Here is a 14881-nt window from a genome sequence, read left to right as displayed (position 1 = left end):
AATAATTTGATGATTACTTTGTATTCTATGAGAAACAAGATATTGCTGACTTAAGCTCTGCTTGGGATTATTGTTGGTACAATAGCTTTTGGGAGTAGAGTTTTTCAAAATGATGATTGTTATTTGATAATCATATTTATAAAGTACTTTGAAACTTTAACATATATTTAGTAACTAAAATAAAAAAATATTTTTAGAATAATAAAATGATAATAAAAAAATATTACATAACATTATATGGTGAAGAATACTATAATATAATATTATATATTATTATGTACATGCATTTATGTATATACATTTTGAAGGTCTTCAAAATGTTTGTTTATTATCTCTACTTATAAAAAGAGGAGATCAAGTTTAATAAGATGTTGTTCCTTTTGTAAGAATCAGTGAACGAAATGTTTGTTACACATTGTTTGTTACTCATAAAAATAAAATAAAATTTTAAAAAGAACTCCTGAAGGCTAATCATGTGCTTTATTTGCCCTTTATTTTACCTCTCTAGAGCATTGCCTCTTCTTCTAGTTCTCCACCCAATCTTCTTATCCTTTCCTCAGCTATTGAAGCCTGAGATGCAATATCATTTTTGATGATACATATAACTGGTAAATATGATATTCTACATAACCTGATATGCCGATGTGAAAACATAATGCAATATGAATATAAATAGAACAATTTGATGATTACTTTGTATTGTGTGAGAAACAAAATATTGCTGATTTAAGCTCTATTTGGGATTGTTATTGGTAATAGAGCTTTTGGGAGTAGAGTTTTTCTTTGCTATTTAGTAACCATATTTATAAAGTACATTAAAACTTAAACATATATTTGATAACTAAAATAAAAAATACTTTTGATATAATAAAATGATAATAAAAGATATTATATAATGTGAATACATAGTAAAGAATAATATAATATAATATTATATCTTATTATATATTAAAATATTATTATATTATATGATATTATTATCATATAATGTAATACAATATTATAATATCATATAATATTATATTATTATTAATATATTATTATGTTTGATTGTATTATTATAATATAATAATACTGTAATAGATACATTATATGTTTATAATGAAAATATTGTTATATTCTAAAATATTATTATATTATACGATATTATTATCATATCATATAATATAATATTATAATATAATATAGCTATCATATAATATTATTATAATTATATCATATAATATAATATTGTAATATAGTATAGCTATAATATAATAGATAATGTAATATAATGTAATAAATTATATAATTTTATTATAATATAATAATATTACATTATTTTTAAATATTATTGCATTAGATTATATTTTATAATATAATAATACTGTAATAGATTATATTATATATTTATTATATATCATAATATTAATTTATTGTTATATTATATTATATTTATCGTATAATAATATAATATGATATGATATAATATATAATCATGAGATTTATTAGTTGTATTTTAGTCATCTAAAAAATTTTATATAAATTAAAATAATTTTTTAATATCGGTCAAAAAGTACTTTTGGAAAGAAACTCTAAAATGAAGCTTTTTTCAAGTAGATCCTGATCAGCTTTCTAGTATAATCAAAAATATTTTTTGATTTTTTATCAAAAAAGTATTTTTGGAATGTCAAAAGTACTCTTTAGGCACTCCAAAAACCTTTTTAAACAAGGCGTTATAGGGTGAAACTAAATCATCTACTTTCGAATAAAATTAATATCTTTTTTTTTCTTATTATTGGATGTGGTATTAGATAAGATATCAAATTACATATTTTTTGATAGAATATTAAAGAACAGCGGTATTCACTGTACAAAAAAAAGTACATAACTTATGTACCTCTTTATTCCAATTTGTCCGATATGTCATCCAGAATAGAATTAGTGTTTGTACGATAGTGCCTGATAACATTCCACACCAAATTCCCTGCAATTAAAGTTAATCAAAGGCCAAAATAAGAAAATACTAGCGTATGTCGGACAATTATAGTGATGTGAATAAAGCATAAATATGGAAATTCTTTGAGGTAACAATCATGAGTTTCTTTCATGTCACATACTATTTAAGCTAGAGGCCCAATAATGGATGATGTTCATACATTCTAGTCTTGAAATCTATTGCTACTGATTGGGACAGGGAATAACCACATGCAATAGTAGGAGAAAGAGAAATGTATTTACCTGAACACCCATGTCAAGCTTATAACCCATTATAAGGCCTAGAGGAATGCCAAATATGTAGTAGCAAGCAATGTTCACATATGCGACCAATGCTTGCCACCCTGCTCCAATGGCCACACCTGTTATCATCAGTTATTGCTATTGTTAGGTAATGATAATATCTACATAAGAGACTGAACAATTTTCCCAATACTATTGTTTACAACAAATGTTTGTTAGAGAACTACATGATTGAACATTTTTATAAATAGCTCAATCTGATGGTAATGAGATTATTCAATATAGTTAGGAAATGGGCTAGGTTGTCTAAGTTCACTACAGAAAATACTTTCTCATGCATGGTAAGTTTGCAAGAGACAGTTCTTATGTGATGCAAAGAAAAGATGGAAAATATTGTTCAACATAGGCTCCATAATCTTATTAATTACTTGTCTGAAGCTCTTAATGTATCACATCTGTCATGCAATCTCATCTATTAGTCATTTGTATCTTGCTTGAAGACTAGCTGCTGCATACCTATGAAATATAGCAACCCAATGCAATAACCCTGCAAGATTTATTTTACGATAGTTTGTATGATGCTATCACATTTCACTACTATTCAATTCATTATTGATCCTAGTATTTTTAAAGCCATGGTCTCTAACATAAATTTCCACGGACTTCAAGGCAAGGATATAATTTGTCCAGGTTCAGATCTACGAAGGAAAACTGCCAGCAATCTGTAACTTTCTATCGAGGCAAACCACCTATACATTTGCCTATTCATGTTTATTTCCATCAGTACCTTTTTCTCTATATTGTTTAACCAATGCACTCTGTCATTTTAATCCATTAATTTAGGCCAGCTAAGCTTGGCATATATGCCTGTTATTGATAACATCTTGGTCCTTTGCATTTGATAGGATTATAAATAAATCTTGGAGATCAATTTTGTGCATGGTACATATATCCTTGTATTTCACTCTTGCCTATATGAACTAGCTAGAGTTCTTCGTCCCAAATAAACTGACTAAAGATTCATTTGGAGCTTCCCTCTATTTTATTTCCTCCTGACAAATGATTTCCCAAGATGGAATTTACCAGCATATAAACTTAAGGATCAAAGCAGTAATATGTAGTTTGCTTTCAAAGCTTTAGCAATAAAATTCATTGTAAAAGGGCTATGAGGCTTCCCACATGAGTGGCATCAAATGACAGAACTAGAATAAGCATAGTTGTATTACAAGTCATTGACATTTTCAATACTGTAAATTCAATCTTGCACTGCTTACTATAAATTACTAACAAAGTGTAATCATCTGATTTAGGAGAAATATCATATTATTTTCAATCTGTTACAATACATCATACTAGGTCAAGGAGCAGGATGTATCACATCAAGCCCTTGATCGCTGGTGCATCTTCTGGATATACCATTACTTTGTTACACAACATCGGATTTTGATACTCTCCTAATCAAATAATGACCTCAATGAGCAACATGTTAGCATCAATTTTACAAACTTGTTGGTGTTATTTTAGTCACAGATGGGCCAGTTTCTTGTCTCAAAATGCCAGTCAAACTCAACTTATTATACATTGTTAAGTTTGATGGGAACACAATTCCTAATTTAGAAGGGATTCAAGGATATTATAAAAATGGATGTGGGTAAAAATGTCATCTAGCTGCCCTGGCTGACTTCAACACTGAGCACACCCTTTTACTAGGTATATTAAATCCATTCTATCATTTATACCTACTAGATGGAATATTCCAGAAATCTCTTAGAAATCTCGCTTCACACATTTATAATTTCCCAAATTTTCCTATAGCTTCACTTCTCTTCACCCGCCTCCTCTCCCACACTCACTCGCAACTTAGACATCTAAAATATGTACTGAAACCGATCTCTGTAACTGTATATAAGAGAATCTGACTCTAGTTAGGAGGACTGAATATATCTAGTATAAAATAGAGGCCGCCATTCTCATTCATGTTAACCTCCTCCAAAGATTTTATACATGGTCGAACACCTACTAGTTAATTAATTTCTTACCTCCTCCTCCTCCTTCTCCCTTTTTTTTTTTTTTTAACATATGGTTGATAGAGATTCTAAGTGAACTAAATGTGTTGAGCAGTCCTTTATTTTGATTACAGACTATAATTTTTTATAAGATGCTTGGTTCTAGACTACCTTGGTTTGCTCTTCATAAAGGTAGAGGTCCCTGCTATTCCTTGCTATCTGCTTCCAATATTAATATGTTAAAATCACTTTATAGGATCTCCATTGTGCAGCAATGTAGTTTGAACGGGGCCTTGCAACCTAATGAATTGCATGCCACCAAATATTTCTACCATGGACTTTTCAATCTACCTTGCATATAAGGTTCCTAATTATGTGGTCACATGCATCTATGCTTATGTACATACATATAAATGCAAATATGATGTATATATGTATGTATATGGGTGAGTATACACGCACACACACACTAAGTTTTTGACATGCTTAGGCTATATATATATACACACACACACTAAGACTTTGACATGTTTAGGCTAGATGAATGACATTGGAACCCATACTTTTCAACCAGTGTGAGATTAGTTTTAGCTTTCTTGCCCTTACAATGGTGACAAATATCTTTCTAAGATTTATTAGTATCTATTATTTTGACAACATAAAACCCTCTTATATTATCTAAAGTTCTCTGCCATCAATTTATCATCCAAAGGTTAAAATTTTCCTCTAGCAGCTATAAGCTTTCTTTACTTGGATAAAAAAAGCTGCATTAATCAGCAAGTTTGAAAACTCTATAATATTATCATTGTCAACAAATTATGTCTACTCAAGGAGACTAGTTTTATCTTCCATCCAGAAATTCTTCCCATCTTGGTGTACTTAAATGAGTATGAAGTAAAGAAATTATTTTAAGATATCAATAGTATATTCTTACTTTATCAAAAATGTTGTTTCAATAGTGAACTTGCTTTAACTCCTTAAATATGCTAACCATATTATTAATACCAGAAGTACTGAAAGGCATTAATTATCAGCAATTATTTTTGAGTTTTTATGGCAAGACAATCACTCGTGAAAGCAAAATATTGTTTTTTTTAACAAATTTCCATTCATAGCCCAAATTAAGTGACAAATTACATGATTGAAGCTGTAGTTAAATGAGAAAAAGGAATTCAATATTAATCATAGGCTTTAAAGAATTTGACAAGCAAAACATTGACTGTTGGGGTTGTAGAAAAACTAACAGTTAGTTATGCAACAAGTTAAAAATTTCTAGAGCAATATGTCCTATGCAACAATACAGGAATTTAATAGATCCATGTGTAAACAATGGATTTGAATGTGCTTAAACAAGCAACATAATATTAGTACATTGGTATTCGACAAAAACTACTAGATTAAAATATGGTGGTTTTGAAAAATAATTATTCGAAGAAATTTGTGATGTTTATACACATATTAATTAGAAGATCTCTTAATCCAACCAAATACCCAAATAACCTATTTTTATATGCAAATTCCAATTCACTATTCTAATCAAATCTCAAGCTATTTATTTTTCGATGCAAGACTTGAGTTTCTCATTACAAAGTGAATTAATTAGTATGTGCCAGAAATTTTTTTGTTACTTATCTTAGAAAATCGGGTAGGCAGCATATGTAGATTTCAAAATTTTGAAATACGCATCGGAAAACAAAACGGATTAAACTCCTTAACCCCACATGCAAGAGATCAAATCTAATCCTACCCAATCCTCGAAGAAAACACATATATATAATCTAGAATTTAGAAATAAATATGAGATCTGATCTCATTACCTTGGTGCGATAGATATTCACTGCTTCTGATGATCATGGATTCGTAGATGCTCGAGCCGCACACGTATCCGGCCTCTATAGATATCCATTAGGATCAATTTTGAACTAATTTCTCCTTGTAGAATACTCTTTTTCTCAAAAAGAATCTTAGCCTTGAGCACTTTAATCAACACCTTGATCTGGACTGCGGGATCAACTCCTTGATCAGCAGTCTTCTTTTTCTTCTCCTCCTCATTTTCACTCTTGAAGACAAAGCAGTACCTCTTGGCATGTGAAAAAAGGGGACGCCCAACTCTTGGGTGTGGAAAGAAAAAGAGGGAGGAGAGGAGGCATGGAGAACAGAGAGAGAGAGAGATTTTTCATCAAAAATCAATTAGCTAGTAACCCTAAAGACATACCCTTTATATAGGCACTATCCTAACACAAAATAGGAATTTATTTATATTAAAAGGTAGATCCTTATTTCATAAGAATCCTCTACCTTTTTAATCTGATTTATTTCAATTAAAATAGATATAAATGGTATATCATCAGCCCTTTTAAGCATGTCAAGAGGCATCCTAAAAATACATATCAGGTAGTTGGGGCACCAACTCTTGGTGCCCCACAATAGGGTTTCTATCCAAATAAGAGGGGGCGTGGCCCCACTCTCTCTCCTCCATGCCATGCCACATAAGAGGGGGTGGGCCCCTCTAGGATTTGGCACCCAATTCCTACCAAAAGAGAAGGAAGGTGCCACCCAATCTTTCATCTATTCCACATTCACACTAAAGATAATTAAGAGATAAAGAAGAGATAATGTTAGGATAATTATACCAACCAATTGACTTAATCAAATTCTCTTGGGCTCATAATTAAGAGCCCAATTAAATCTAAATAGATTTAGGTTAGATTCAAGGCTATAGACTTGATCAAATAGAAGTTTCGAGAAAAATTAGGTTTAACTGTGTGCTAGCATAGTTCTCATAAACCTAATAGGATTTTAATAAATCCTAATCCAATTGGAACTTCATAAGTTCAATTGATAAATTCGAGATTAAATCTCTTAATTTGTGGTCTCATAGGTTCCATTATATCTGGTAGTGAGATATATTGTGATCTCTATCACAACATCATCGAAACTCTTTTTGATGGATTGAAATATTTTCAATTCTATCCTTCGAGGGCCATCGATCATCAAGATGATGCCTAATAAACTCACAATCCATCAGTGACACCTAGCAGTATGTAATGACAATCCAATTGAATGAAAGTATGAACTTTAGGTGCAGTTATCGTATGATTCAGTCCTTCTATCATGAGTCCCAACTTGACGGAGGTCATGGAGAATTCATCAGATCCCATTGTCAGTTATATGCTAGATTGGCTCGACTTGAGTTTATTTATGAATTTCATAGAAACTCTTTTTCAGTATTCACATTTTCTTTGGTCAAAGACTTTTTGAACTCAGTCTCGCAAATCGCATAAGACTTCTTCTTTTCTACCAAGGTCAATAGATTCCATTTAGATGCATTCTACTCTAAATAACGAACCTGAATCTAAGGATCCATATGGCTAGAGATCAAGAGAATATATAGTCAAACCCCATAGCCTCACTTCAAATAGTCAATGACACCGCAGGTCAAAAGACCACTCATACCACTGTAGCATCGAGAAGACCGCTGACGAGTGAATAGACATCCATGTGGTTCTTATGTTGGTCACGCTCAGTGCAAGTTATTCTCTAACAACCACCTGTACCTTCATCCCAGTGTCTCTATACCGCAGACCCAATCTGTCTACAAGGGAGATGAATCGTGCACCAATCTCAAATGGATTGATTATGTCCTCCGTGACGATCCTTCGATTGGAAGCATTTAGAAATTAACCATTAATTAATGTATATCTCAAATTCTTAACTTTTTAAGAATATACAAAAATTATCTTTATTAATTTTAGGACAAATCATGGACACAAATATGATTGAAATAAAAAGTCTTTATTGATAATAAAAAGATTATAAGTATAAGTTTAGGTCCTAGAATTATATAATGTGTCAGCCAATAATTAGCTTCTAGGGCACAAATCCAACAACTTATAGTTGAGATATATGAAAAACAAACTATATTTTTTGATTATTATATGTTATTTCCTTTCAATTCATGGCATAAGTCAATGTCAAAAAATTTTGATAATGCTCATATCTCTAGTATTTCTACTAACAATATTTATCTAGCAATGTTTATCATAGTGATGTTAAAAATTAATCAATCAAAAGGAACAAATCATGATAGAAAAAGAGTATTCTGATAAGTTTTCCTAGAAATCATAAACTAGTATTCCATGAGCATAGCAAGAATTCACATGTAATTTATTTTCTTCACATTCTTCACCAATGGGCATTGCAATTATCTTACAAATTTTTAAAAACTTGAATTTTTTTTATCTATAAAATCAAATACTACTAAGGACTTTTCATGCCCCTACCAAACTATTTTTACTTGATTGAACAAAGATTTTAAAAAAATGTCAAGTAATTTTTTGACTTTTATTGTGAAAATATTGTACATTCTATTTATTTCTCATATTTTTGGATTTTGATATGTTTGATGGATATGGTTCACAATATCTCTAAAGATATTTTCATTGCAAAGTCTAAGCATAATATTAGTAAATACTTGATGGCATAAGCATAACATGTTGTCAAATAAAGTGTAAATAAAAAGAAACTATGAAATTTTGTAATTGAGAAGGTGAGTTAAATACCTGAAAGAACAGGTTGAATATTATTGATTACAATCGATATTGCAAGCAATGGAGTGAGAGCATAAACAACCCTTTTCACATCATTACTATTTGTAAATGCGGATGGATATTGCTTCCTTGTAATTATCAAGATAAAAGAAAGAAAAATGCCTATGAAGAATGAAGTTATAACAACAACAATAACAGAAAACTTTGCTGTCCTTGGGTGACCTGCTCCAAGTTCATTAGACACCCTAACACTTAAAAAAAGAAAATATATTAGTATAATTGAATTAATTATATTTTTTGAAGATAATATGATTTACAATTCATAGTCAGATTCAAACCTTATTGCTGCATTAGCTCCCATAGCAACCATAACAGTCCATCCAAGAATAGTCATGCTATTAACAAATAAAATTTTCAAATTATATGAGACTATATAGGTCAATTTGATAAACATAGTAAACAAAACGAAAAACTTTGTCCTTGAATTTGAATGTAGATATATGTCATAAATTGAACATAGAGTCTTTAAAATATTCCAAATGTATACCATCATAGAAATTGTAATAAATATTAGTGGCGGATAATGGCAACACATTGAAGCCTATTTAGCATTAGATTTTGGTTCCTTCTTTATTATTTATAGAAGGAAATATAAAGCTTGGTAAAATAGTTTGTGAATCTCCTTTTCCTCTTCATTCATATTATTTCTTTTTTATCCCTGTATTCCTTTTGTTTTTTAGAATGTTCTCTATCTTTTTGTCCTTTGCTCTATATAAATTTTTGATTTATCATGATAATTTTTATAACCCAATGGGGCTATTTTCTCTATTAAAGGAAAGCAATAGAGTTATTCATCTTAGTCAAGCAAACTTGGATACCCAAGCATCTTGTAGGATTTGCATTTATAAAGAAAAAGTCTATGAAATTTTTGGGTTATTGTACCTCTCAAGATAAGTTATTGATGCTACATGATATAAGAACAAAGGAAAGGTGAATCAATTAAGACAGATGATAGGTCATGTACAACAAAGATATGAAGGGGCTCTAAACATGAGATGTACTTTAAGTTGTGTTAAAGGATGTTGAAAATGGAGAGGAAGACCTACGTTAGCTTGGATAGAGGTTATGAAAAAGGCAAAATATCGATTAGGTTGAACAACATATGAGAATGCATTTCATAGGAATGCTTTATTAATGAGAATCCATAAATTTTATCTCAAATAGTTAGGGCAAGATTGGATAGTTATCGCTATACAAGATACCTCCCTAGATAAATAATAGCTAGTTTTCGCAGTGACCCTTAAACTATAGATGAAAAAATAAATAAATAAGAGAGACTTTGCCCCTCTAAGGAGGAGCAACTATCTATTCTTCTAGAATTCAAAATCAATAGGCATCCAAATTAAAGATTGATCATAATTTAAACTACTACAAATGTCTAGAAACTAGAAAACATATATGTGTTCAGTGGTCTTTAAACTTTGCATCATATGTATACAAAGATATGCATCATGCATAGAAAAATCATCATGAATTTAGTCTCATATTAGTTGCACATTACGGAAGAATCATTGCAGTTTGTATTAGCATAATAAGTAGTAGGATGAGAATAATCTTAAATAGGTCCAATAGTATAATTTAAAATGTATCTATTTTAAGGGTAGAACTTTGAGTACATCCTTTTCTAAGATTTACCATAACAAGTTCATATCTATGGCCCTATTACCTAATTTCACCTGATATATTCATGTAAAATTAGCAAAAACCAAAACCACTCCCTCAGCCACTAACTATAACAATTATGACTTCTTTCAAAATGACTTTAGAATGTCCCTTCTCATATATTTTCCAAATGAAATCATAGGCTATGCAAAGAACTTCTCTACAATCCTCATGAGATCCAATCTAATTTAAAGAGTTATAGTTAGCAACTAGTAATTTTATCAAATATGTGATAACAAATTAACTCCTAGTTTTGCTTATTATTATGTTCTTGATTTACTAAGTTACTAAGTTCCCAGCCTTGTGACAAAAGATATTGCATTCTTTTCATTGATCTAGTAATTGCTTCCTATATTTCTTGAGATTCGTTGTTTCTCAAAATACACTAACCTTGTATTCATGCTTTACTTTCACCATAATTGTGAACAATCTATAAGTGATTGCAAAATATAGCATATCATTTCAAGAAAAATACATTCAAAAATACATTATAAGTCTTTTTATCCATAAAACCCTCAAGGCCTATTCCTATCACCATTTATCAGTTGCTAATCCTAAAAATTGTAGGAAGACCCGTTAACCTTTTTCTATTTTCTCTCTTATCTTGTGACCAATTCCAGTTAGTCTAGATTTTTGGTGCAAGATTGCATATGCAGCCATGAGACTTGATGTCTTGCATAAATATCAATTACTAAATAATACAAATTATAAAGGATCTGAAGAACTCATGAATTAGAATCTCAAATCCAGATGTACATAGTTTATTCACCAAACATCTTTAAGTCTAAAGACACAAGGTTATAATAGAATATTGCTTCTTTTATTTTGAGTTCAAGAAAAGACAATGTACTTATACCTATAAGTTAAATGCTAAAGTTGGAGGCATACAAAAGAAAAAAATGAAAAAAAAAATCATTGGAAGGAAGAATCACAACCCTAGAAACCAAGGTATCATGAGAAAGTAGATGATTGACTCCAACTCATCTGAGTTGAATCGAGATGAGTGGATTGAAACCCACTCTTCTCCAGCCAGTCACCAAGTTGATAAGTTGAGTAACTGAATCAACTCGGTTGGTTGGGAGAGGCCACTAACGTGGCTTGGCAAAAATCTTCCATCCAAGATGCATCAACCTAGATGGGGTCAAATGGGCCAATCAGTAATCTTGACCCAATCAAAATTTTAAATTCTGTCTGAAGATTTTGTAATGGGCTACTCAATGTCAATGAGCCCAAATTCAATGAAACAGGCTAGATCACCAATTCTTAGCCCAAATTTGACTATGTTATATGCATGCCCAAAAAGTAGGCTTCTATTATATGGTTCGACAGAGGTTTTGAGTGCTTGAAAATATACTCAAAAAATAAAAAATTATCCGAGTATCTCGAGAGGGCCTAAGTTTAGAAAATTTATAGTGTTAATCTAGAGGCTTCCTCTCCAAATTTATTTATCATCTCATCTAACCATATTAAAAATAAAAACTCTAATCAAAAGGTGTTGATACTTAGTACTGTGTAGTTTGAGGACACTAATAGAATCGTTGATATTGTATATCAAAAAGAGGCTCAAAATTTAGGAAATTTGAAATCCCAAGTTTAGGAACATAATATGGCAATCACTTTACTTAAAGAAGCTCTACACTTAGATTCATTGGTCTAAAATTCACAGAGTGAAGTAAATCATAAAGAGCTTAATAGAGAAATTTAAGTTGGAGATTTGCTTAATGCAAGTGTTCTTTATAAGTACAGATATTTTATGAAGATACTTTTGTGGAATTATAGAGAGGTAAGCAAACCCTCTTTTATACCACATGTTTGAAGATTGATTCAATCACATCACCCTAATATTTGTGTATTTTTTGAATCAAGATTGTTTGGACATAGTTTGGAGTTGGTTCGACATCATGTTTCTCAATGTAGGGGTTTCTTCGCTATTGAATCCTACGGTTTGAAAGGAGGCATAATTACTACAAAGAAATATTAAGATTGATGTTTTTAATAATTGCATGCAGCAAGTTGTTTTGGTAATATCAGAGATTGGTAAATCACTGTAGATATTGTTGGCCATACATTATTGGAATACTGGTGGAAATAGATTCTTTGGAATGAAGCTTCTACGTTATTGGATCAAGGTTTACCTACATTGATGATGGGAAACTTTAATGGTATTACTAGTCTGATGGACAACCTAGGTGGCAAACCTTTTATGGACAAGATTGCAATTAGAGAATTTTAGGAATTTATTTCTTTTAATGGGTTTTCTGATCTTAGATAAATTGGAGCTCATTATATATGGTGGAATAATCAAGAGGATCGGGCAAGAGTTTGAGAGCATATTAATTAATCAAGCTTTTGCTGCTAGTAATTGGATTCAAAAATTTTTAGACTATCAGGTACACCATTTACTATGTAATGGTTCTGATCATTGTACTATTATTTTTATTACTGATTTGGATGTCACATGTAGCTCCTCTTTTTATTTGAGAAATTTTGCTTATAGTATCCTTAGAACTAGGATGTTATTCATGGTGCTTAGAATATGCTTATTAGAGGAGAAAATATGTATAGAGTTTTTCAAAAATTAGAACTTATAAAGGGGAGATTGAAATTATGGAATAGAATTATTATGAATAATATTTTCAAAAAATTGGAAGAACTTGAAGCCCCAATTTCAAACCTACAAGAAAAAGATTGTAATAGTTGTGGATTATCTTCCTTAGAAATAAATACTCTCTAGGCTAGTTGGCTTAACATCATTCTATTCTGAGACTAAGAAATTTTTTTGGAGACAAAAGTCTACAGTGAACTAGATTAAAGAGAGGGATTGTATATAAAATTTTTCCACAATGCAACCATCCTGAGAAGGAATGAGAATAGAATTTGATTCTTGAAGGATAGTGATGGGATTGATTTAGAGGATGAAACTATAATTAAATGTGAACTACTATAGTTTTTTAGATCTAAATGGTTAGTAACGGCATTGATGTTGTGAAAATTGTGAAACTCAACTCGTCTAATATGGCTCCACTAGCATAAACAGTGATATTATATTAAAAGTGGTAGATGAGAAGGAGATTAAGGAGACTATGATCTATGTCTAGTGACAAGGCTCCAAGTCCTAATAGATTTTCTCCTTTCTTCTTCATTTCTTTTGGTATATTATCCAAAAGGATGTCTACATGTCGGTGAAGCAATTTTTAATGTCACATTCTATGCCTCAATTTTGGAAGCATACCTTCATCACTCTTGTTTCTAAAATATTATATGCTTTTTTCCATTATATTATCACTCGATTAGTCTATGTACCATGTTACATAAAACTTATCTAAGCTTTTGACTAATAGAATGGAATATGTTTTACTCTTATAATTACTCTAGAGCAAAGTTCTTTTATAAAGTATTGGAGTATTTCTAATCATATCTTACTATCCCGAGAAATTATGTATGACTTGTAGAGAGCTCCAACATGGAGGGTATATATGGCTATTAAATTAGATATGGAATGAGCATATGATCAAGTCCATTGAGATTTCTTATTCTCTTACCTATAGCAGATGGGGTTTCATGAATTTAGATTAAGTGAATTCAAGACTATGTTGTTTCTCCATCATTTATTATTTTAATAAATGAGAGTCCAATAGATATCTTTTCCTCTTCTATGGGTATGTGATAAGACTATCCTTTTTCACCTTATTTTTTTATTATTTGTTCTGATGTAAGATGCTTAGACATGCAATTTTGATAAATTCTCTTATAGTATATCAGCCTTGTCAATCAAATATTGTATCTCTCATCATTTTTTTCATTGATGGTTGCAAACCTCTTTGCTTGAGCCACTTTGCCAAATGCAGCTATTTGATATTCTACAAGAGTATTGCAGTGTCAGGTCAGAAAGTTAATTTAGAAAATCAGGTAATAAGTTTAGTCTAAAATTCAATCAATATATTAACAAGCAATGAATGGAGAATCATCTACATATTCAGAAATCTAATGGAATATGAAATTATTTGGGTGTGCCTATTTCAATTAAGAGGTTGACTTTGGTAGATTGTTGTGGGTTTGTTCAACAAATGTTAAAGCCACTAAAGGTAAAGCAGTGGAAGGCATTATCCATGATAGGTAAGGTTACCCTAATTAAGTCTTGTCTACTTTCTGCATTTATTTAATATCTCATCATATAATTCCCAAATGCACTCTACAGAAAATGGAGGGTATTACAGGAATTTCCTATGAGGCTCATCATATTTTTTCAAAAGAATACATTTGCTTTCTTGTGATTGTGTTCGTCAACTATTCAGTCAGGAGGTTTGGTAATCTATTCTTTAATTTCTCAAAGTGATGCTTTGATGGCTAAATATGCTGCAAGATTTATGTTAACCCATGAGA

At 30.6% G+C, this 14881-nt stretch overlaps 1 protein-coding gene across 3 annotated transcripts in view; it reads right to left on the bottom strand.

The window, feature by feature from the left end:
• Positions 1-359: 359 nt before the first annotated feature.
• Positions 360-14881, bottom strand: part of LOC105032991 (protein DETOXIFICATION 29) — a 99229-nt gene continuing 84707 nt past the window's right edge. For 2 of the 3 annotated variants that reach the window (XM_019846503.3, XM_010907602.4), the window contains 5 exons: positions 9115-9171; positions 8789-9027; positions 2221-2339; positions 1880-1966; positions 360-570 (listed from right to left, as the gene is read on the bottom strand). In XM_019846503.3, the coding sequence (XP_019702062.3) occupies positions 505-570; positions 1880-1966; positions 2221-2339; positions 8789-9027; positions 9115-9171 (568 nt within the window). In that variant the 3' untranslated portion in view covers positions 360-504. The remainder of the gene's footprint in view (positions 571-1879; positions 1967-2220; positions 2340-8788; positions 9028-9114; positions 9172-14881) is intronic. The other variant, XM_073243092.1, reaches the window with a different exon arrangement.

This window comes from Elaeis guineensis, chromosome 9 (genome assembly GCF_000442705.2).
Source record: "Elaeis guineensis isolate ETL-2024a chromosome 9, EG11, whole genome shotgun sequence".
Taxonomy (NCBI): domain Eukaryota; kingdom Viridiplantae; phylum Streptophyta; class Magnoliopsida; order Arecales; family Arecaceae; genus Elaeis; species Elaeis guineensis.
Note: the sequence above shows the minus strand (reverse complement) of the source record. Positions and strands in the feature narration are given on the sequence as shown.